General features: G+C 35.9%; 1 protein-coding gene across 5 annotated transcripts in view; it reads right to left on the reverse strand.

Moving 5' to 3' along the window:
- Positions 1 to 25,891, reverse strand: part of CDC123 (cell division cycle 123) — a 60,517-nt gene that overhangs the window by 13,767 nt on the left and 20,859 nt on the right. For 3 of the 5 annotated variants that reach the window (XM_036452865.2, XM_036452848.2, XM_036452858.2), the window contains 6 exons: positions 23,448 to 23,543; positions 21,342 to 21,448; positions 11,136 to 11,184; positions 8,584 to 8,659; positions 7,130 to 7,252; positions 4,399 to 4,427 (listed from right to left, as the gene is read on the reverse strand). In XM_036452865.2, coding sequence (XP_036308758.1) covers positions 4,399 to 4,427; positions 7,130 to 7,252; positions 8,584 to 8,659; positions 11,136 to 11,184; positions 21,342 to 21,448; positions 23,448 to 23,543 — 480 coding nt within the window. The remainder of the gene's footprint in view (positions 1 to 4,398; positions 4,428 to 7,129; positions 7,253 to 8,583; positions 8,660 to 11,135; positions 11,185 to 21,341; positions 21,449 to 23,447; positions 23,544 to 25,891) is intronic. The other 2 variants (XM_045585760.1, XM_045585761.1) reach the window with 1 other exon arrangement.

Genomic DNA, 25,891 nt, shown 5'->3' on the forward strand with positions numbered 1-25,891 from the left:
CCTCGAGGTCACAGCAGATCATCTTGAAGCTTCTTATTAGAAGCATAGCATCTAACACATCAGAGGTTCTCGAATAATGCTAAAAATAATTACCTAAATATCAAATGACAAATTCCTGGCCACATTTAAGTATGCAAACAGGTCAGATCAGGAGGATTGCCCTGGATTGCTTTTTGTCTGCTCATCCTAGTACAGGCTGGGAGAGAACTCTACAGTTCTGCTTAGACCTGTAAAATCACTCTAGAAGAATTTCACTAGTCAAGGACTGGAAAAACTGTTTGTAGGGAGAGGGGGTAGGGGGGAATATCTGATTATTTCTAAATGTTATCTTGAAAAGAAGCTTTGTTGAGAAGAAAATAAAAGTGTGCAAACTAAACTATTTTAAGCACACCCAGACTCCTGACAACAGTGGAAAGTAGGATATAAGGTGGCCATTTAGTTATTTGTTAAGTTAATAATGCCTAAAATGCAAATTAAAACCTCAAAAAGGTATCACATCTGTCATTATGGCTATCATCAATAAATCAACAAACAAGTGTTGGTGAGGATATAGAGAAAAGAAAAGCCTTGTGCACGTTTGGTGGGATTATAAATTGGTGCAGGCAGTGTGGAAAACAGTATGGTAGTTCCTTAAAAAATGAAAAATAGAATTACCTTATGACCCAGCAATTCCACTTCTGGGTATTTATCTGAAGAAATCCAAAACATGAATTTAAAAAGATATGTGCACCCCTATGTTTACTGCAGCATTATTAATAACAATTAAGATATGGAAACAACTTAAATGTCCATCAATAAACAAGTGGATAAAGAAGATGTGGCATATGTATACAAACAATGGAATATTACTTGGCCATAAAAAAAACAACGAAATCTTACCATTTGCAACAGCATGGATGGACCCAAAGGGTATTATGTTAAGTGAAACAAGTCAGACAAAGAAAGGCAAATACCATATGATTTCACTTATATATAGAATCTAAATAACAAAATAAAGGAACAAACAAAACAAAAACTAACTCACAGATACAGAGAACAAACTGAAGACTGCCAAATGATGGTGTTGGGGGTATGCATGAAAAGGGTAAATGATTAAGATATGCAAATTGCTAGTTATAAAAACAATCATAAGGATGTAAAGTACACCATAAGGAATATAGTCTATAATATTGTAATAACCAAGTCAGGTGAGTACTATGTTTAAAACTTTGTTGTACATCTAAAACTAATATAATGTTGTACATCAACTATAATAAAAATTTTTTAAATTAAAAACAGTAATGGAGACCTGGATGGCTAGCTCAGTTGGTTAAAGCACTGTCATCTATGCCAAGGTTGCGGGCTCAATAAATGCGGGCTCAATAAATCAATGTTTGTCTCTCCCCCCTTCTTTTCTCTCACTAAAATCAATCAATAAAATAGTAATAATAATAATAATAATAATAATAATCGAGACTTTCAATCAAGATGGTGACATAGTTAATGTAGCATCCTTCTACAACCATATAAAAATTACAACTAAACAACAGAAAAACCATCACTCAGAACCACCTGAAATCTAGCTGGATATAAGTCCTACAACTAGAAATTTAAAGAAACATGTTGTCTGCTAGGAGATACAGACATATGGAACGAAATGGTCCACACACACATGTACTGAATAAAAATCAGGAGGGATATCTTGGCTGCAGAGGTCCACCCTGAAGAGAAAGGGGTCCTAGCCCCACACCAGGCCCTGAAGTCCAGGGTTCCAGTCCTGGGAAGAGAAGTTCCCATAAATTCTGGCTGTAAAAACCAGTGGGAATTGAGGCTGAGTGAGAGGGAGGGCTACTGAATTCCCAGGAAGTTCCTTTAAGGGTCCTGCACACAGACTTATTCTGACTCACTCCCTCTGAGCTCCAGTGCTGGAACAGCAGCCTAAAAGGCACCAGGGACATACGGGGAGAAACTGAAGTGTTGTGGGCAAGAGGGCCTGAGCTAAGAGTGGAGTGTAACTTTCTCCCAGACGAAAGTGCTGGCAGAGGCTATTGTTCCTTGGATGAGACCTCCACCCCAGAGACGGCAAGCAGGAGCCATCTATGTGTCTACATCAACCTGGCTATCACTGTTTGTCCCACCCTAGTAAATACCTGATATCCCACTCCACCAAACTTGCAAGCCTACTCCACTGGTTTCCATGTCTTTTCCATATGAACCACTTGTCTTGGCTCATGTTTCAGACTTTCCTAAAATCTCTCAAACAAGTAGCATCTGGCCTCAACGTGCACCATACCTCTTCCTAAGTGACCCCAGGTCTGGCCCTAGTGGCAGCTGGCCTTAGTTCACAGATGAGCCTCCCCTGGGCATCTCCAAGCCCAGCACAGGTAGCAAGCAGCTGCAGATCACTCTGTAGCTCAAGCCACGTGGCCGTGTGCAGAACAAAGGGGCCTTGGCTGACCTTCGCCAATACCTCCTGAGAGGCCCCAGCATACCTGGTGGATATCTTGAGACCGACATCAAAACACTATACAACCATCTCCACAATGACACACTCAGGAGGCAGACTCAGTGGGCACTGCAGCCCTAATGAAATAAAACCGACTATGTGAAGTGCTACTGCATAGCTAATTCTCCATAGTTGTTTGTGGTTGCAGCCAGTCCTTGCAATTGCTCAGCCAGGGGGTAAATCCTTCCCACTGATATGCCAACAGCCATCAAGGCTCAACTATTGATACAACAGAAGGGTGTACATAGCCACATTGGGGATAAGGGGAGGGACACAATTGGAATGCCCAGCCTGGGTGATCAAGGGCCTGTGCCACTGGACCTTACAGGATACGTACTACATTAGACCACTCTACCAAGCTCAGGAGATGTAGCAGTTCTGCCTAATATAATACATAGAAACAAACAGGGAGGCTGAAAAATGAGGAGACAGAGAAACATTTTCCAAATGAAAGAAAAGGACAAAACTCCAGAGAAAAAAAAACTAAACAAAATGGGGACAAGCAATCTGCTAGATGCAGAGTTCAAAACACTGGTTCTAAGGATGCTCAAGAAACTTAGTGAGGACCTCAACAGCATAAAAAAGAACCAGTCAGAAATGAATAATACAACAACTGAAATAAAAAAAATAATTTACAGGGAATCAACAGGGGAGTAGGTAAAGCCAAGAATCAAAACAGTGATTTGGAATATAAGGGAGCAAAAAACACCCAATCAAAATAGCAAAAAGAAAAAAGTAACCAAAAAAATGAAGATAGTGTAAAGACCCTCTGGACAACTTCAAGTGTACCAACATTCACATCATGGAGTGCCAGAAGGAGAAGACAGGAAGAAATAGAAAACCTATTAAAAAAAAAAAAAAAAAAAAAAAAAAAAACAACAACAACAACAAAAAAAAAAAACAGGTGAAGGAAATAGGTATACAAGTCCAGGAAGAACAAAGAGTTCCAAACAAGATGAACCCAAAGATGCCCACACCAAGATGCATCATAATTAAGATGCCAAAAGTTAAAAAGAATCTTAAAAGCAGCAAGAAAAAAGCAGTTGGTTACTTACAAAGGAGCCCCCATAAAACTGCCACCTGACTTCTCAAAAGAAACTTTGCAGGCTAAAAGGGATTGGCAAAAAAATATTCAAAAAGATGAAAAGCATGAATCTACAACAAACTTTACTCTACCTAGCAAAGCTCTCATTTAGAATGGAAAGACATATAAAGAGCTTCCCAGACAAGAAAAAACTGAAGGAGTTTATCACCACTAAACCAGTATTATATGAAATGTTAGTCTTCTTTAAGAAGCAGGAAAAAAAAAGATAAAAACTATAAACAATACATTGGCAATAAATACATATCTATCAACAAGTGAATCTATAAAAATGAAATACATGAAGCAGAACAGAAACAGACTCATAGATACAGGGAACATTTTGATTTTTGCCTGATTGGAAGATAACTGGAAGGATGGGTGAAAAAGTAAAAATTAAAAAGTGCAAATTGGTAGTAACAGAATAGTCATGGGGATGTAAAATACAGCATAATATTCTAATAACCAGGTTACGGTGTCAGATGGTTACTAGATTCATCAGGATGGTCACTTAGTAGTAAGTTATGTAATATCTATCACTGGGGTGTACACCTGAAACTAAAATAATATTGTATGTCAACTATAATTGAAAAATAAAAAATAATTTAAATTCTTGAAAACTCCCTAAATTTATTGTACATAATTATTGATAGCATGTCTTCTAATGTTAAGTGTATTTTAAGACAAGATTCTTGACCATAGTGACTTTCAAACACCTTAGTTTGAGAAAGTATTTTTTTGAGCAGTAGGCCCTTTACATTAATAATGGCTATGTAGTCCAGTTATAAAATCAGTCCTTGTTTTAAAGTAATCATACATAGTGTTTACTTACCGTACTATCTCTATAGATATCGAATACAACTGTAAAAAAAAAAAAAATTAAAAGTTAATAACAAGCTACTTGTTTTATGATCTAAGCCAGTGGTCACCAATCTTTCAGACATCATGGACCACCAGTTGGCAACCACTGCTCCAAAGATTTCCTTAAACCAGCGGTCACCAATCTTTTAGACCTCATGGACCGTCAGTGGTCCGTGGACCACCAGTTGGCGACCACTGATCTAAGCTTCCTTTTGAAAATTAAAATGCATTTTATTATTAGTCCAACAATAGAATATAATTAACCTAGAGGACTTCATAATTCTAAATCTCAAAACTTTAAACATAAACTGCAATGTTTTATTTATAAAATTTTGTTTTTCCTTTCTTTACCCTCAACCATAACCCAATATATATAATTAAAATTCTTTTAAATATACTTTCATTTATTTCAGAGAGGAAGGGAGAGGGAGAAAGAGATAGAAACATCAATGATGACAAAGAATGACCGACTGGCTGCCTCCTACATGCCCCCTAATGGAGACTGAGTGCACAACCTGGAAATGGAATAGAATCTAGGACCCTTTAGTCCACAGGCCAATGCTCTATCACTGAGACAAACTGGCTAGGGTTTATAATCCATTATATTTAAAATTCAAACCAAATACCAATATCATCTAAACCAGTTCATCATAATAAATAGGTTTATGTTCCAATAAAAGAAGCACCAATCAATGGAATGGGGAATGAAATGAGTAAACTTTGTAGTACAGAAGCATAAAATCTAGCTATGCTTAATTTTCTTTTTAAATTAAATCTCCCATAGAACCAGGCTTGGCAAGTGTAAAAAGGGTAAATCATAGTAGATATAATTTTAAAATGCATAAAAACTTTCTATTCTTAAAGCCAACTCACAAAAGTTTACTATATAACTGATGCTATCTGATCATTTAAAGAAATAATCTAAGAAAGCAGATCAGTCACCTAGCTAATTTAGTCCTAATAACAAAAGCATTATGTCATCTGTAGATAGATCCTTTGAAATATATAATAAAATATCTAAAATGGCAAGCGAAAAAACTCTTAGTATTAAAAAAGGACTCTGACCAGCCCTAGCCAGTTTGGACAGAGCATCAGCCAACAGATTGAACAGTCCCAGGTTCAATTCTGGTCACGGACACATACCTTGGTTGCAAGTTCCATCCCCAACCCTGGTCTGGGTGCATGCAAGAGGCAACCAATCGATGTGTCTCTCTCACGTTGATCTCTCTCTGTGTCTCATCCTCCCTTCCACTCTCTCTAAAAATCAAGGAATACAGATTGGCACATAGGGGGGGAAAAAATCAATGGAAAAATATCCTCCAGTGAGAACTAATCGAAAAAGAAAGAAAAAAAGGATCAAATAAGGTAAAATTAACATGCAACCATCAGCAATACCAAATAATAATATAGCAAAACACTTAAAATAGTATTTCAAAACCTATCCTATCTAATAAAGAGGGAATATGCTATTTGACCATCACACCCTCACAAAGATGATGGCACCCACAGCCAATAAAGAGGGAATATGCTAATTGACTTCACTCCCTCAAAGATGAGCATGCCCACAGCCACAAGATGACAGCACCCAGTCCCCTCAGCCCTGCCAAGGTGGCAGGCATGTGGCACAGCCGGGCCCACCCCAGGCGGGTCCAGCTGCTCCGCGTGCCTGCTTCCGGAGTCCCCCAGACCTCTCAGCCCCCAAGCCGCCCAGGGCCTACTAGAGGCACAGGTAATCAGGGCCAGGTGAGGCTTGCACTCTTGGCAGCAGAGGTGTGATGGGGTGTCACCTTCCCCTGATCGTCGGGTCACCTCCTGCCCCTGAGGGCTCCTGCACTGTGAGAGGGGGCAGGCTGGGCTGAGGGACCCCCCAACTGGGTCTCTAGTCTATAATAATAAAAGCCTAAGCAACCATCGCATCGTAACCAACAAACAAACAGGCTGTTTGGGGCAACCAGGCCGGCAGGGGATTAGCGAGGGGCAACCAAATGACTGAACAGTAGGCTGTGTGGAACGACCAGGCCAGCAAGGGGGAGAGTTGGGGGCAATCAAGCTGGCAAGGGGTAGGGGGTAGTTGGGGACAATCAGGCCGGCAGGCAGAGGCATTTAGGGGTGATCAGGCAGGCAGGCAGGTGAGCAGTTAGGAGCCAGTGGTCCAGAATTGTGAGAGGGATGTCTGCCGGTTTAGGCCCAATCCCCAGAATCAGGCCTAAACCGGCAGTCGGACATCCCCCGTGAGGAACCAAATGGGAGAGGGTGCACGTTGGGTTGAGGGAACCCTACCCCCAGTGCACGAATTTCATGCACTGGACCTCTAGTCTATATAATAAAAGCCTGAGTGAGGCTTATGGCTGAAAGACCACAATGACAGGTCACTGTGATGCACACTGAACACCAGGGAGCACACACTCAAATCAGGAGCCACCCCTAGTGGTGAGTGTGCTCCCACAGGGGGAGTTCCGCTCAACCAGAAGCCAGTCTCTCCTGCCTCTGCAGCAGCATTAAGGAGTAGCAACCAGACGTATGGTAAGGAGCAAGGGGTCCCGGACTGTGAGAAGGCGCAGGTCAGGCTGAGGGACCCCCACCCCCAGTTCACAATTTTTGTGCACCAGGCCTCTAGTTTTAAAATAAGTGCCACTATGAAATAAGGTTCATTACCATTATGCATTTCATTTCATTTCATTGAGTCATTAAAAAATACTTACAATCTTCATCTAAGAATTTATATTGTATATGTTTCTTAAAGAAGTCTTGTATACATCTGCAAATCTCCTCCTTTTGTTTAGAAATATGATCATAATATTGTGTATAATCCCTTTGAGAAATACCTGCAAAAAATATTTTATATTCTATTAATACATAATATTCAGAAAACACTAAAATATGATTTAAACTCTTCTTGACAGAACCGTTAAAATAGATCAGAAGACCAGTTAGAAAAATACTGACTGAATGATAGAAGTATCAATTGTAAAGGTTTATATGGATAGGTGAATCCCATAGTTCCATACTGCCATGCATTCTTACTTTAGAAATAGTAGTTGTTTATTTAATATAATGGAAAGAATTCAAAGCCATAAATACACCTATTATGTAAGAAAAAAAATTAATGAACCAATTTTTAACCTGCACACATAGTCAATTGCTTTTCTTTACTTTTTCCAATGAACTCTATAAATTGCTATTCTTTTGCACTTTCTTTGGGAAAATGTAAAATACTCCTCGCTATATGTCTTTAATATTTATATTGTACTTCATAGAAGCAGTCTATTTTTCTTGTTCATACATGCTATCCTGCCTTCACAAGCCTGATATTTAAGGGCATGGAAAAGTAAACATTCCTTTCTTCAGAGTGCTTTGCTGATATTATTCCAAATAAACTAAAGAGACTACTGGAAGAACTCCCTCAATTTGCTCTATGCATAGGAAAAAGTTCTGTGTGCCAAAATAAGGGCTTCCACCCAATTTCTTAATCACATGCTAATATGCTCCCTTCTTTAGCTGTACTTAAAGTGCAGCTTTTTCAGGAATACCTAGTAATATGATAAATTCCAACACACCAAGTTAATAAATTCCAACATAAAATTCAATAAATAAGTAATATTAATTTGATTTTGTTCAAATTACACTTTTCTTGTCTGAAGATAAATTTTAGTTCATGAAAAATATGTAGACAAAAAAAAAAGAGAAAACAAATTATCTTTCATATTTAATTTGATCATAGCAAACAAAATAACAACCTGAAAGAAAATGGGTGGCTTTCAAAATAACACACTTACTTGTCCACATATTTTCTCTTACTAGAATAATAAAGTGTTCCAATAATAGAAAATAAATTGACTTTTTATGATGCTTGAAATAATTACTAGTGTATAGCTAGTAATACTTAGAATAGTTCCAAAGAGAAAGCAGGTAGCATTAGACATATCCTAAATTGAGAAGAATAAGGACCCTTACTTTCAACCCAGAATCCAGACATGGTGAATTGACAATAGTATGTTCTGTGGAAACTGAATATGGCCTCAGCATTTCAAAGTCAGTTCGACTGGTTAGAGGAAGAATCTGAGATAAAAAACTGATTGTCCTAATTACTAGAAATTTCCTTCCATCAAAAGCTTGTCTTTTTTAAACAATTACTTTCAAGGATAAAAGAACTTACCGATAAGCTTGTTTTCCTTGACAAAACATCGGAACTCAGCTCCAGGAATTAATTCACACCATTTTCGAAGAACAAGCTGTAGAAAAAAGAAAAAATGTAACGTAACTATACAACAAGGGATGTTTACTAGTCTAATAGACAATTTTATGCCCAGACTATGTCTTAACACTTGGCGTTATTAAAATCTTTTTAAAAGGAGGCATCGGAAAACATTAATGTGAGATACAGGGAACAGAGTTGTGATCTATTAGTCTAATAAACAGGAAATTGTGTTAAACTCTTTATGACAAAATGCATCGTTGTCATTTATTTTTGAGGTCCGATATAATAAACCCCCAAGGATGATGAAGTCAAGTCTTATCACTGCTTTGCCATAAGTTGCCCTGTATTCCTATGTTCTTCTCTCCTTTAAGAATATAATCAGCCGAGATCGGTTTGGTTCAGTGGATAGAGCGTCGGCCTGCTGACTGAAAGGTCCTGGGTTCGATTCTGGTCAAGGGCATGTACCTTGGTTGAGGGCACAACCCCAGTAGGTGGTGTGCAAGAGGCAGCTGGTCGATGTTTCTCTCTCATCGACGTTTCTAACTCTCTGTCCCTCTAAATTCCTCTCTGTGTAAAATCAATAAAATATATTTAAAAAATTTTTTTAAAAAGAATATAATCAATACTATAATTTCAAATTATCTACCTTATACACCATTCTGTAACACGTACTCTGATAAAATTATTATTATGGCTTATTACAAAGAATCAGTACAACCCTTCCATGATGTTGGCATTATTTTAAATTATACCAATTCTATCAGTGACCAAGTCACAAGTAGGTTTTCTTACTGTAATTATTACTTAATATACTATTTATACATTATTGAATTGCTACAATTTTATAAATAGAACAATTGACAAATGTATGCTTCTGAATCTGTTTTAAAATGTTCTTTGGAGAACATTAACTCTAATAAATGGTTACTGTCTCCAGCTTCCCTTATCCTGTCATACTGTTCTTTTCCCTCTAAAACCTGTGAGAAAGAACTTGAATTACTCTCAATGCCATTCCAAATCACCCAGTGGGCTCAGGATTCTCCTTCCCCACATCCTGTGCTTCCCACAGTTTACTATGCACAATATTCTATAGCAAGCACATATCATGTTGTTATATGAAAATTTTATATAAGTATCTCATCCCTACTAAACAGTAAGTTCCTTAAGGGCAAGAAATTAATTCATTCTGTGTTCCAGCACAAGTATGTAATACACAGCAAGTGCTTAGGAAATGTTTGTCAAATAAAAGAGTAAACGTGTAAAATAAGTAGACACTAAAATCATGATAAAAAGAATATTTAATGATCTAGGAAAGTGCCCATACTATGCTATAAGTGTGATGGGAAAACAGTGCACAAATGGCTTTATGAAGTGTGTATGCGCGTGTGCGCACGCGCACACACACACACCCTCAAATGCTAATACTGAGGAAATATCTAGTTTCATATTTCCTTATAGTTTTATATTTTTAAAATATAAAAATATTAATAACTTGCTTTTCTTAAAAAACTATATGGTTAAAAGATGACTTGGAAAATTTAAATACACTGGTTTCTTTTTTGTTTTTTAATCCTCACCTGAGGATATTTTTCTATTGAATTTTGGAAGGGAGAAAAAGAGAGAGAGAGAAAAAAAATATTGACATGAGGAAAAAACATGGACTGGGTCGGAGCCAGGAATTGAACTCGAGACCCTGCAGTCCACAGGCCAATCCACCGAGCCGAATCGGCTAGGGTTAAAATGCACTGATTTAAATTTTCATCATTGTATATTCTAGATTAAGCTTTGAATGTGTCAAGTTATTTAAAAACAAAACAAAACAAAACTAATTATTAAATAAAGAACCCCAAACTAAAATATTCTTATCTATTAAAAGCTTATGCTAGCATATATTTTTTATAGCCCTGGTAACTTTTTAAGCAAAAAAGAAATGAGCAATTGCTACATACTAATATTAAATTTTTAGAAAATTTGCATAAGCGTTATTGAAATAATGTTTTGAACAGGTACTACATAAATTGTGGATGACCAAAAAAAATTACAAAAAGGTGAATCTATGCCATCGAACCCCTTTGTCCTTCTCCTCAGAGGCAAGCAGTGTTGTCAATTTCTCATAAAGCTCTCAGAAGTATTCTTAGGAATATGTGAGTATATAACGTATGCATATGTCTTTGTAGATACATGCAGACAAGAGCACATAATACATAGAATTCTGCTTGCCACTTTTTTCATTTTAATTATTCTAAGAATATTATGTTTTTAAGCTTTCCAAACTAGGTTTTTGCATCCTCAGGAGTTATACTGAGACACAATATTTTCCTACATACACTCTATAAAAAGAGAATGTATATTTTTATATGTATATTTAATAAATTTAAAAATTCAATGATCCTAGGTGCCTAAAGAAATTAATCCAAAAGTTTTCATTCATTTCACTTAAGAATAGCAGTTCTCAATACTTCTTCATGTAGGTTTATCAACTTCATTCAGATTTTTTTAAAGTTTCTTACCTCATATTCCATACAAGGATCTGGGGAATCATCAGTACAATGGATAAATCTTTGAGGGGGAAAAAATGCAATTGAATCTCTTTTAATAGTGTCAGTTTATGCACACACATAACTTATATTAATGTGAGATTATGTTTTACTAAAAGTATCCAGAACCAGAAGAATAATTTGAATTCAGTGAACCTGAATTAAGCACTACTTGATATCAAGTGTTATCTAACCCCCTGAAATATTGTTTCATTAGTCTTCAAAACCACTAGATGAGCTTCTATAATCTTCATTTTTCTGTCAAAAACAAAAATAAGACCCAGTAAAGACTAAATTGGTAACCAAACAAAAACTATAACCTAAATCGTGTCAACTGCAGGATTCCAAATGAAGGCAGGATGGCACTGCTGGTTTTGCAATTTTCACTGTGTTCTTTAGGAATGATGCAGAAGTCTCTATGGACATCAACTCTGCCATCTAAAGAAACAGAGTTAATCTAAACTTTCTCCCTAATGCCACTTAAAAAATAATTGATAAGACTAGTTAGTCCTCCATTAGGTATATTGCTTCCTCCTCTAATCCTTGGTTTAATGAACAATTTTTCATATTGTTTATTAAATGTTTACCTATGCCAAAGCCTCACTAGGCACTGATAATGCTAAAAAGATTAACAGTCTCTTGACCTGGAGGTTAGTCTGGTAAGGAAAGACTAGCAAGAGAACGAAGGATTTAAAAACACTGAAAACATAAATTACTCTGATAGCACAAAGAAAGAAGAGATTGGCTCTTATGACGGGGGAAGGAAAGAGATAAGTCAAGAAGACTTCATTCAACAGGAAGAAAAGGGCCTGCATTTAAGGCAAAGGGAAGTGGTTTTAGTCAGGGAGGGAAGTGAGAACAGTCACACAGTATCATAGAACTACTGAAGGTCAGGACTGATGGAGTGTAGAAGGCAAGGGGAGAACTGCCAAAAGATGAGGTTAGAGAGAAATTTTGGACAAGGAATGATGGATCTTATCTGTCTACTGAGGAAAGTTGTACTTTCTTACTCAGAAACTAGAGGTCCAGTTCACGAAAATTTGCACTCGGCGGGGGAGGGGGGTTCCTGCAGCACAACCTGTGCCCTCTCGCAGTCTGGGATCCCTTTTGCAGTCCAGGAGCCCTCACTCCTTACTACTCGGCTCGCTACTCCTTAGTGCTGCCTCAGAGGGGGGAGAGGCTCTGCTCATCTGGCTTCTGGCTGAGTGGTGCTCCCCCTGTGGGAGCACAGTGACCACCAGGGGGAAGCTCCTACATTAAGCATCTGCCCCCTCAGTGTGGTCAGTGTGCTTCATAGTGACCAGTCTTTCTGCCGATTGGCATATTACTCTTTTATTATATAGGATGGGAGCTAGCAGACATTTCTAAACATGTGACAAAATCATTCCATTTAAGCTTTAAGAATATCACTATGTCAATGGTACTGGGTAGCCTGAGGAAGGGATAGCAAACCAGAAGACTGAAAGACCAGGAGGAACCTTGTTTAAATAGTCCTGGGGAGAGTTTAATTAAGGCAATGGGAGTGGAAATAGAAGCACTACATAAAGGTATTTCAAAGGCAGTATCAGTATTACTTCTTGACTAACTGAAGTGAGGGATGAGGGAAAAGAAGCCTGGATGACTCTAGGTGTCTGGTTCTGATGACTAGCTGGATTGTTATGAGAATGCCATTCACTAGGAAAAGCAGAAGTAAGGTGAGGAAAATATGGAGGATAATTATGTTTGTGTAGAGTTAGAAACATCCTGGGAGAAACACACAGAGATGTCTAGTAAGCAACTGGGAAGCAAAAGGAGGAACTGAAGATAATTATCCGGGAGTAATCATCACATGGGTACAAGAGCTGAAGTCCAGAAAGCAGCAGTGATCACTTCAGGCAGATGACAGAATCCTTGGGAAAACCAACAATTCAAGAGTGAGTAAAACTTGCGGTCAAGAGACATTTTTATAAAAACAATAAACAAATAACACAAAAAATGCCTTTAAAGATGTCTGAAGTAATTCACAAGTAAAAGTGAGTTTTAAAAGCTTTTAAATTTCTCTGAATGTATGATTAGGCTAGAATTCTCTGTGATCATTTATGATTTACATTACAAACAATAACAATTCTAATTTATTTGGTTGGCCAAAATCCTCAGGAATAGAAACTTTTATTTTAATAATGAGGCACTGACTGATATAATCTGAATTATAGGCACACAGAAGGTGCTTTGTTAAAGTGGGTTCTCTCTGTGCTAGTGAGCAGACACCATAAGAAGCATCTTCTGCTGCCTCATTTAATCCTTGCTAATCCCATGAGAAAGTGCTATTATTATTATCCACATTTATAACATGACGATACCAGGGTGAGAAATCAAATAAAGCACTAAACCACATGCTGCACCGCTTCTCTCAAGGACAAAGATCCTAGAGCTGCTATTATAAAGCTCTCAGAATTTCAATTAAAAGAAAAGAAAAAAGAAAAAAAAAAAAAAAAGGGAGATTCCAAAATGGCAGCAGATTAAGTGGAAATTACACTGAAACTTTCCCAGGACCAACTAGAAATACAACTAACATACAGAAAACCACCCTGAAAACTCAATTAAAGACTAGCTAGAGAGAATTCTAATATCCAAGTATGGAAAGTGGAAAGCACTTAGAGATTGATAGGAAGCGTGTAGGTGCAAAAGGGCTGGCCAGGCTCCCACAAACAGAAGCTGAAGTTCCAGAGGGATAGCTCAGCTGAGGGGGGTTCCCACTGAGAACTCTGGGGTCTAAATCCCAAGTTGGGCTCCCTGGCCCAGAGCACCAGAACTGAGAAAGGTGCCCACATAACATCTGGCTGTGAAAGGCAGCAGGAGTGCTGTGTGCCAGGGAGAGATGGCTGGAAATGCAGGCAAGCTCTTCAAGGCGCACAAAATTAAGTAGGCAGCTACCTACCATGGGCTCTGGCAGAGGGAGGACAGAGTGGATTAGAGTTGTGTGAAGAGAGTCCAGGAGAGTTGTGTGACTGGAGTTGGGGTTGGAGGTCGGAGGAAGCCACTTCAGTTTCGTGTGCCGAGTCATTCCTCACGTTATGGAGGAAATCTTTCACCTGTGGACCTTTGTTATCCAGGTGGTTTTTTACTTCCCCCACACTGTAGGAAGACCTCTCATGCCACTCTATGGTCCATAGTGTGAAGCTATAATCAACTGGACTGCAGACAGAAAGGGATCTCTGGAGAATTTGAGTCTTTGCCTCATCTCCTTCTGGGCCCAGGGCTAGCAAAAGCAGACCCTGGTACACTTCTTGATCCTTTCCTAAGGCACCCAGCCCCAGCAGAGGGAGCCACAAGCTATCGATTGCTGATAGTTCTAAACAAAGTACTCAGAGCCAATCAGAAACAGTGTCTGACAATGTCCTGCACTAAAGATTGGGTATCATAGCAGATCTACCTAACACAGAGACACAAATTCAAACAGGCAGTCAAAAAGACAAGCCCAAAGTGAAAGAACAGGAGAATTCTCCAGAAGAGGAGCCAAACAAAATGGAGATAGAAAATTTATCAGATAGGAAGTTCAGAATAATGATATCAAAGGTGCTCAAAAGCATGAGTAAAGGCATAGTAACTATGAAAAAAGGACACTGGGAAATAAAGAATGACAGAGGACTAATAAAGATCACTGGAATGAAATTAGGGGAAGCCGAGGATCAAATCAGTGAATTAGGAGACATAGTAGAAAAAAATCACCCAAGCAGGGAAACAAACAAACAAAAACAAAAAACAATTAAAAAACTGAAGGACAGCTTAAGAGCGATGTGGGACTATATAAAATGTAACAATATTCACAAATTAGGAGTACCAGGAGGGGAGGGAAGTGAGCAAGGGATAGAGATCAAGGTTGAAGAAATAACAGCAGAAAAATTCCCTAACCAGATCAAGGAAAAAGTCACACAAGTTCAGGAGGCACAGAGAGTCCCATGCAAGAGGAACCCAAACAGGTCCCTGCATAGATACATTATAATTAAAATGTCAAAACTTAAAGACAAAGAGAGAATCTTAAAGGCAACAAGAGAAAAGCAATTTGTTACCTACAAAAAAAACTCCCATAAGGCTGTCAACGGATTTCTCATCAGAATCTCTAAAGGCCAGAAGGGAATGGCATGAAGTATTCAAGGTAATGAAAAACAAGAATCTGAAACCGAGATTACTATACCAGCAAGGCTATCATTCAAAATAGATGGTGAAATAAAGAGCTTCCTGGACAAAGCCAGAGCTACAAGAAATGCTAAGGGAGCTGCTAAAATAAGAAAAAATAGAGAGAAATATAAGCATACAGAATTAAAATGGTAATAAATACATATCAATAACAACCTTAAATGTAAATGGATTAAATGCTCCACTCAAAAGACATTGGAGAGCTAAATGGATACAAAAATATGAACTAAATATACGCTGTCGACAAGAGACCCACCTCAGAATAAAAGACTCACATACGATGAGAGTGAAGGGATGGGAAAAATTTTATTTTTAATTTAAAAATACAAAAAAGTATAAAGTACATATGTGTTGCTTTTCTAAAAAGCCAATTGAAGTTCACTTTAAAAATCAATATTTTAGCTTCCAACTAACCAATAGTCATGATCATGATAAAACTGATTACCTTTCTTAATTTAAATGTATCTAAAATAAATAAGAGAGATGAAAGGAGACAAATGACAAAGGAACTCGAATAAACAAAATAACATCACATTATCTCAATGGTTAATGTAGTAACAGAACTACTACCACTTTCACTTCTGAAATGTGATTTTAATAATGTGGGAGCCATATTTTTGTAAATCTGATAATAAAGGACATTATTAAAAGAGTATTCTATAAAGAACAAGGTATATTAAGGTTTTCTATCTACCTATTTTAAAAACACTATAGGAAGATCAAAAGGAACATAGATCTTCATTACCTAATATTTTTAAAATTTTATTTGAAGCATTTATTTGAACCAAACTGAGGACAATATCGGGAAGCAAGATCTCAAATGTTCCATTATCTAATTTTTTCATGTTTCTATATTCCTACAAATTATGATTTCAACCCTTAGTTAACCCTCTTACTGCTACTTTAAAAGATACACATTTCAATACATAGTTGCTTTCTATTATCCTATCAGAAAGTGCTAATTGGTTTAGCATTTAATGTTATTTTTAAAACTTGACTAGTTTCAAGGTAGCAGTGAAAACATATGTGGCACTGTGAGGTTACTGGACAAGGCTTTTTCTTCCTAAGATGATTAACCAGATGCCCAAGTTATCATTTCTAAAAGGAGAGCAAAGTGGAAAACCATATAGTTAAAACTGAGTGTAAAGGTCAACAATAATATTTTCAAGAGCCCAGTCAAAATATGGAAGGAATATTGTATGTTGATATTTATATCCCGTTTATATTCTGAAAAAGGTAAGTTGAAAAAGCAAAATTGAGTGAGATAATTAAGAGTACTAACAACTCTTAAACTTTTATAATCCTTTTATAAATTTAATAGTCCTAATATTCCAGGTTTTTAAAAAAATCTTTAAATCAAGGCTACTTATAACATTGATAATACTAGCAGAAATAATAGTAGTAGAAAATATGAGTATACTAATAGAAACAAAGAAATCTCTTCAGTCATGTCATATTTTAAAACATTTGCATTATTTATTTCCTCACTGATTGGACCAGAACACAGTTGAACCAAACACTTGCCTTTGAAATGGAAGGGGGGAAAAATGTACTGAGAACCAGAAGGTTAGTTAGATAAGCCTTTTGAGGTAGTTATCATAATTGGTAAGGAACATAGTTTTTAATACCTTCAGAGGGATAGGAGCCTAAGCCTTAAGCCAAAATGAAGTTAAGAATTAGAAAACAGACCCCCTAAGCACCTTCTGTAAAAGATGCACAAGGAAAAGTTTCATCCATTGGCATAGACAAGGAAATAACACTGAAAGTGCTTGGGCTTTTTAAAGAAGAGTATTCTTTAAGAATAGGAAGAAGAAAAAAGTAAAGATTAAAAAAAAATATGAATCACAAAGTGACAACAAATACATATCAACAATTAAATCTAAAAATCAAGTGAATATAAAGTCTGATGAACAGAATAAACTGGTGAATGGAATAGAATCAGAGGCACAGAAATGGAACAGACAGACAATTCTCAGAGGGAAGAGGATGTGGGGGCAGGGTGTGCAGGAAGAGATTGGACAAAGATCTTCTATGTATGTATGCATTACCTATGGACACAGACAATAGGGTGGTGAGGGCCTGAAGTGGGGTGGAAACCAGGTGGAGGGGAGCTATGGGGGAAAAAAGAGGGACATTCAGGGGGTGGGGATTGGTAAGGTATGTACATATATAATACCTTAATTAAAAAAGTGAGGGGGAAAAAAAAGAGGGACATCTGTAATAATCTCAAAAATAAAGATTAATTTTTTAAAAAAAGAAAAAATATTTTAAAACAAATACAGAGCAAAGGGGAAATTAAACATCAAAATTCTGTTGGTACAGTTTTATTATTGCTCACCAGGAACCAAAGTAAGAGTTCTGGCATAGAGATTCTATTTCTTCAGATTTCACTCATGGCAGAAAAGAAAAGATAAAAGTAAAATGATAATGAATTAATGGTCATTAGGTGTGTTTATACTAATTTTCGTATTGTTCAATATTTGGACTATTAAATTTATAAAAGGATTATAAAAGTTCAAGAGTTGTTAGTACTCTTAATTATCTCACTCAGTTTTGCTTTTTCAACTTACCTTTTTCAGAATGTAAACGGAATATAAATATCAACATACAATATTCCTTTTATATTTTGACTGGGCTCTTGAAAATATTATTGTTGACCTTTACACTCAGTTTTAACTATATGGTTCTCCACTTTGCTCTCTGTTTTATCAGCAATCTGTTTTATCAAACGTCCCAGATGATTCTGATGCCTACTAAAGTTTGAGAGCTAATCACAGCATTTCTGTTCCCTCTGCCAGCTACTGGATTAGGCTGGGTAATTGTCAGGCTCAGGAAGTCTCCTGGGAAGCTTCCAGAATGCTTTACTTGCTCACATACAAAGGAGAAATATGCCGTATTTTTAATAAAGGTACTGTCATGTCTTTATGTGATACCTGGAACTGTAGCAGCAATTCTGTAACCTTTAGGTGAGAAACCCAAATACCAAGCCACAGCCAAGGATTACAGCAGGGAAAGACAGGAGTCTGGGTCCCTGGTAACCATGATAAGCTGCAGATTAACCTAGAAAAATGCAATCAGCCCTAAATGGTTTGGCTCAGTTGATAGAGCATCAGCCTGCAGACTGAAGGGTCCCAGGTTCAATTCTGGTCAGGGGCATGCACCTGGGTTGCAGGCACATCCCCAGTAGGAGTGTGCAGGAGGCAGCTCATTGATGTTTCTCTCATCGATAATTCTAACTCTCTATCTCTCTCCCTTCCCTCTGTAAAAAAATCAATAAAATATATTTTTTTAAAAGAAAAATTCAATCAGCAGACTTCTTGTTAAATAATATCTTTTTTAAAACCCTGTATGTGTAAATTATTTTTAGTTGGCCTTCTGTTAACTTGTAATCCTGATGATAATATCTTTGTTGTTTTTTGCAAGGCAAGTCCCAAAATAGTATAAACAACATAATCTCACTTTCATAATATCACACAATTTTATACATACCTACATAACTACATATTATAATATTTTATCCTATTCTGTTATATTTTAATTTGAAGCATTTTGAAAAGGAGAAATCGTAACTTTATTAAATGGAAGTACAGAGAACACTTAGAATGATGTTATTGAAATTATTCTGGTTTTGTTTCTATTAATTAGCTTGTGGGAATAAATTACTGATAGATTTAGGCTTCAATTTTCTAACCAATCAAAGAAATGATTATGTCACTGACATTGTCCTATCCAATTAAAAAAATTATACTGTTAATTTAATCTTTAAGGTGTCCTAAAAGAACTCTGGACAAAAGTTCATATTTCATTAAAGATCCTATCAATAAGGCTTTTTATGTTATAACTAAAGGCCTGGTGCATGATTTCATGCATGGGTGGGGTCCAGCCAGCCCAGCCCTGACCTACTGGGCTGGGGGAAGGGGCTGGAGGTTGTTGGCCAGCTGACCCCGCCCCCAATCAGGATGGGGGGGCTAATTGAGGGTGGGGACAGCCAGGGGGAGGGACCATGAGCAGTTGGCCAGCTGGCCCTGACCCCTGGTCAAACTCACGGTTGAACACCCAGTCAAGAAGACAATTTGCACATTAGCCTTTTATTATATAGGATTAGACTTACTAATTGTTCTGCAACAGACTACCAACAAACATTTCCAGAAAAGGATGACATAATAGTGCTACTGGCTGAAAGCTGAGTATTTGGCGTTAGATCCTGCCAACTCCCAATTATTTATATGAAGAGAAAGATGGTATTCTGTGGGTAAACATTCTTAATTAAAGGCTTCAAATTCACCTGATGACTTAACTTCTTTCCCATGCAAAAGTCAAAAGGCACAAAATGCAAAACAACTGACTCATATTTCCACTGGAATCATAGTTAAATTCATGTCAAAAAAAGGGAGAGATGGGATAAGAAGAGGAAGATCATTAACTGGGAAAATTACTTAGAAAACAAACAGTCACAGAGAATTAAAAGTGATTTACAATTATTTTTGGTAAAAAATTTCATCATACTCTCACTACAACTAATATTAAAGGTGCACAAAAATCCAGACCTGATGAATTAATAGAGTATTCTTAATGTAAAATATTTCAAGACCTCTTTACTTAAAGCATTCGATGTCAAAAGGCTTTATATCCGAAAAAAGATAGTCACAACTTCCTCTAATCAGAGGGTATTCTAGAATAAAATGTTACTGTATTATTACTAAAACAAGGGCTATCATAAACCTAATACCAATATTATTACTTAACTTCATTTTCTTTAATGAATACTAAATCCATATGCTCAAGCTGCAAACTCAGACACAAAAGAATTGGTGCACAACTGATATGTAGTAAATTTATTTTTTCCTTCCAGGCTCCTCTTCAAGAAAGAATTGGAAGCTAAAATAAATGAATGGGCAGGAAAAACTAAATTGCATAGATGAAGAAGAAATGACATGCATCTACAATATTTTCAGCTGCTTAAGTTTCTAAATTTTATGCTCTGCTTTACTTTAGAGGTCAGTTTAAAGATTATTTGAGATAACTGATTTAAGATGGGGTAGGATAAGAAATCTAGAAGAATAACTGCTATTTGATGACAAAACAAAAGAAGCATAAAGAGATCACCCACAGCTCAACAGTACAGTTGTGCTGTCTGCCTAACATGACATGAGCAGACCCAAGTTCTTTAGCAATAGAGTAACCAGCAAAGGAAGAAAAACAGCAATTACACTTCTAGAAATTTTCTTTTATCCTAGAGAAAAATTAGAAAAGTACACAAAGATTTACATATTCACCGCAGAGTTTTATTTTATGTCCATAAAGAGAGAAGATTGGTCAAACAAATTATGCCATCACTATCCAGAGGGATATTAGTAAGGCAATTTAGAATAATGAGGCATTCAAGTATTTTACAGCACATAATACAAATGTCATACACTACAAGTGCAAAAGCAGTCTACTAAACAATATGAAATATATTTTCGTTCTAAAAACTTAGAATACAATTAAAGACAGTTATATACAGATATATATTATGTGTAAATAAAAAGTTTTAAGTATATCAAACTAACTGTGGTGAGATCATGGATGCTTTTACATTTCCTATTTTTGTTTAGCTATAGTTCTTAATTTTGTTTTTTTATGATATGCATATTCGGGGGTAGGTTTTTTTTTACATTTTTTTAATTACAGTTGACATTCAGTATTATTTTATATTAATTTCAGATGTAAAGCATAGCAGTTACACATACATAAACTAGTTTTATAATAATAACAAAAATACCAAACATTTAATGTGCAGATATATAAAAAAGCCCATTTAGGGATATTCATTGTATTGTATATAGCATTTCTATAAAGGAAAAAGAAAGGTTTGTTTTAAGAGGTCATTTGAGAATATGAAATAGACTTGTTCGATAGAACTGTTGTTTACAATAGATCTAGGTCTAATGAAATTTCATCTGCAGAAAAACTCTCAGAAGTAAGGAAACTACTGACATGGAGAACAAGAAACATACTTACGGTTGAGTGAAGTCACGAGTGATGAAATCAGAACTCTTGAACAGTAGAAAGATGTCGCTGAGGGTTGTACATTTCAGAGAACTATTCATTGCTATCCAGTATGCATCCTAAATAATAAAACACATGCAACTTAATATTTTTCTAAATCAGTTACTATGACTGAAACGCAGGCCTATATACCAAGTTAATAATGCTTATTTCTACAAGGGCTTAAAGAAAAAAGCCAGGTAAGAATTTTAGCTATATTGTCAAATGTCAATTATACTTCCAAACAATGAATAGTATCACCACTGCTTGTTGACACTCAATTATAAACACAGATGTTAAAGCCCTCACCCTTTTAACTCAGGCCCAAGCACTTCCCTAGGTTTTTCTGTCTAATGATGAAAGAAGAGGGAAAAAGGTATCAGAAATGCTAACTCTTGAGCTAGATAAACAGCCTTACCAACTACTCTCTTCTAAGACAAAGGAGAGCCTTTCCCTTATCTCTATTTCTGCAGAGAGAACTAGAACACCTGAAGTTTGATAACTAGAGCTCTTAAGACCCAAGTCTATCAAATATGGGAGAGGAGAAGTGCTCAGATATTCTGAACATCACAATTTTAAATTATGAATCATACATATAAACAAAACAAAAAAAGTAAGAATATCAGGCACAATGGGTACAAAACTTAGTGAAACATGCCTAAAAATGACAAAATAATTGTCATTTAAAAAACATATTTCTCCCATAGATAGATCAGACACAGGACAATACAATAATTTTGAGAAGACCAATGATTATTTTTAAAACTATTCAATTATCTACAATACAATATGGGAAAACACTGGTACATAGTAGGCACTCAATAAATAAGAAAAGTGTAAATGAATAACTTAAAACCACAAATAATTTATCCAACTTAAATGGAAAGCCTCAACCTAGTTCAGGAGTTAGGAATGATTCAAATTACTGCTCACATATAAAGTAAAAATGAGTTTTAATAACTTCTTTTAAATTTTTCCTATTGAAAAAGATAAAGAACTTGTGATTAAAGATGTATATTGAACAGAGATTTAACTCCACTAAAACAATAGTATATACACTGAAAATCATGCAACTAAATAAACAATTATTAATTCCAGGGAAAACAAAATGTTGAATAAGAACATATAAGTAATTACAATATAGTATATATCAGGTGTGTACATAGTATTTGCATAATCATAATATTAGAAACACTAAACACTAATCTGATCAAAAGTATGATATTGCTATGATGAGAATAGTGGAAGAGGAAATAAAAGTTGAATCTTTCTGTTCTAGAGTAGGAAGTCAATAATAAATACATAACATTGAAGAATAAAGAAGTAGGAGAAAATAACAAAAAAAATATACTAAAATATTTGAAAGCCTCTGAGGAATAGGAAATGTGAAACAAAGCATGTCAGGACCTGCTGATTTTTGAAGCATCCAGGGCTTTTGAAAATTTAAACAATGTATATATATTATTAACTTTAATAAGTGAAAATAAACATTAGATTAAATAAATCTCATTCATTTTAGAATAAAGAAAGATAAGCATGAGATGATTTCTGAAAATGCAAAGTTCTTGTTTCTTTCAATGACCTTTGTGTCATAAAACTGTTTTCTATCGGATTAGAGAAAATAGTAAATTTTTCCACAGACCTTAACTTAAAAAAAATCTTGTTGATGAAATGTTAAAATAATAAAACAACATAAGAAGGTATCAGTTGATTTCCCAAACTGCTCTATTTCTAGATCCTGTGACATTTAAATTTTATTCCTTTTCAACAGAGAAAAATCTTTGTTAAACTGAACAGCTGAAGTTTTAAAAAGGACATAAGATAGATTTCCTTATATTTCTAGCATGATCAGCAGCACAAGAGATTGAAACTGTCTGTTGGGAAAATATACAGTACTTTACAGAGCCAGGAAAGTGTACTACAAAAATCAGGAAAATAGAATAACAAGGGAAAATAAAAATAAATTCCATGGCATTTTCCCTAGACAGGAATGTAATGAGCCCTTCTGTGGGGACATAAAGTGAAATGAACAGCCAGGCAAAGGACACTGAAACAATGAGATTTACTGATGTGGCCTACCCTTGGGGCACTCCAGTTAAGCTTAGGAAACACACTGCCCCCAAGAGAATTGATAGCTTCTTGGACAGTCGTGGTGAACTCAGGAAATTCCGGAGCCTAAAGAGAAAAAGGCAAGTCAATATCATCACAAAAAATATATGAAACATAATCAAAATCTCAAGGTAAACTATTAAAGATGTTAAAAAGTAATTCAGAATGCAAATCACTATCAGAATTCTGAACTCAGTTAAACAGAATCCATAATCAAATAACATTTGCCAAAAAGGGGGAAATGTGCCCAAATGTCACTTTCCAAAACAAATAAAACCCATAAACTAAAGAGACAGATGTCACAAGGCACCTGGGGATTTGAGGAAGGAAATGAATGGTTCTTTAACACCTACATAAAACCAGTATTTATTAAGTGAAAAGAGATAGACGGAGTATCACCTGTACATATAGTCCAATTCTCAGAAGTAACTCCTGACATTTAAAGGTCCAGACGCCTTTTCATTTGCAGGAACAGATTCTGGGATAAATCCCATAAAAGGTTTCATGAGAATGAGAATAAATTATGTGATAAAACTATATTTAAACACTACTATTTCCTGACAAGTTTTAATATAAACGAACCTCAAAAACAGAATCTTGGTGAAATTAAAGTGTTCTTTCTTTTTTGGTTGATTTGAAAGTTGATCTTACATAAGTAAGAAACCAAAACATACTAAGTGTCATTTCAGCCAGGAAGTAAATAGAACTACTGTTGTGAAGGAACTTAAATGCGATTAATATGCTTTGCCTCAAGCCTATGTCACTGTGAAAGGAACACACAAAAATAAAGTACAGAAAAGGGGAATGAGAGATGTGAAGTGGAGCCTGAAGGAGACAGAACACAAATACATTAACAGATTCTCAACAAAGTCACAGGTATCCCTTAATATATGCTGCCATCTACTGGACAGCTTCAAATTCTAAAAAAATCCAGTAATAACAAGTACTTCCATAGAGGGGGAAAAGTTAAAAACAGGTCTAAAAATAGCTAAATTACACACTGTAAATAAATCAAATGGCTTATACCAGTGATTTTCAACCAGTGTGCTGCGCATACTGCATGAGGCACAGTGATATGCTACAATAATTTTTAAAACAGCAATACCTGACTATTTAATCGGGGGGCATTGACCTCTTTTCCCTCAGACTATCAAGTTTAAAAATACAAAAGTCAACACAATAGCCATCTAATGTGAATTATTCAAAATTATACTTAATTATTTTTGTCATATCAGCAAAAACAATATTTTTGGTGTGCCACAGGATTTTAGTAATTAGTTTATGTGCACCCTGAGATTTATTATCATCTATAATAATAAAAGCATAATATGCTAATTAGACCTGACGTCCTTGTCCTTCTGGACGAAGCCCAGGACCCGGTGCCAGAGGAAAGCCAGTCCTACTCTTGCACAAATTTCATGCATCAGGCCTCTAGTTGGCTTATATTCATCTCCAAGTTTTAACCCAGTTATGATAGAGAAAACTGTGATAAGAATCTAGAAAACAGGCCAAGTAATGTAAGTTTTTAAAAATGGAAATATTTAACTAGAAAGCTTTAAGCAGTAGGCTAGTGAGAAAAATCAAAAGATCAAGGGCAGGTCAGACAAACTTTTTTTTGCAACTGATGAACATGACATGACCTCTAGACTAGTTAGCAGCATCTTTTAGTTATTTGACAGCCTGCTACTATATCTTCTATTTTACTCTTTCAGGTTAGATACGTAAAATTAAACTCTAGCAACAGGCTTTCAAAATGAGTAACAGCTTTGAGTCCTTAATTTTCCATTTGCCTTTCCCCATTAAAAGAAATTACCATTTATGCTTAGCCAATAATTTCCTTATAAACCCCTGAATTTACTGACTTGGCTTCCGAGCAGCTCTATTCACAAAAACACTTACCTACATTAGCAATAATTTCAACAAACAGCAGTTACACAAAATTTACAATCTGAAGAGATTCAATCTTCAAAGACAACAAAATTTAATTTTCCTACCCCATTAAACTTAATATATAAGGACTGCCTTAAATTTATGTATTACATTTTAAAAGAGGTGATTGATTCCCTACATCTTCAAATTATTCAATTTTAAGAAACCCTGCTATAAGAACCCTAAAACCAATTTAAATTATAAAAAGTTTATGCATTGTAAGGAAAAATTTGTGCTGCAGTGGAAGACTATGTATTGTCTACATATAGCACTCTCTTATGGGTTTTCTGATTCTAGCTATTTTACAACGTGGTAAATTGTAGGTAAGCAGTAACAATGAAAAGTATTTCTTATGGATGTGAAAATTCAATCCTGACCAACAGAAATCCAGTTGTCTTCCCTCCCATCATTGAGAAAAAAATAGTTCTGCCTCATTTACTTATTCATTCCTAATCTATAAAAGTATCTGTAAATGTATCTGTTTT

This window comes from Pipistrellus kuhlii, unplaced genomic scaffold (genome assembly GCF_014108245.1).
Source record: "Pipistrellus kuhlii isolate mPipKuh1 unplaced genomic scaffold, mPipKuh1.p scaffold_m20_p_1, whole genome shotgun sequence".
Taxonomy (NCBI): Eukaryota; Metazoa; Chordata; class Mammalia; order Chiroptera; family Vespertilionidae; genus Pipistrellus; species Pipistrellus kuhlii.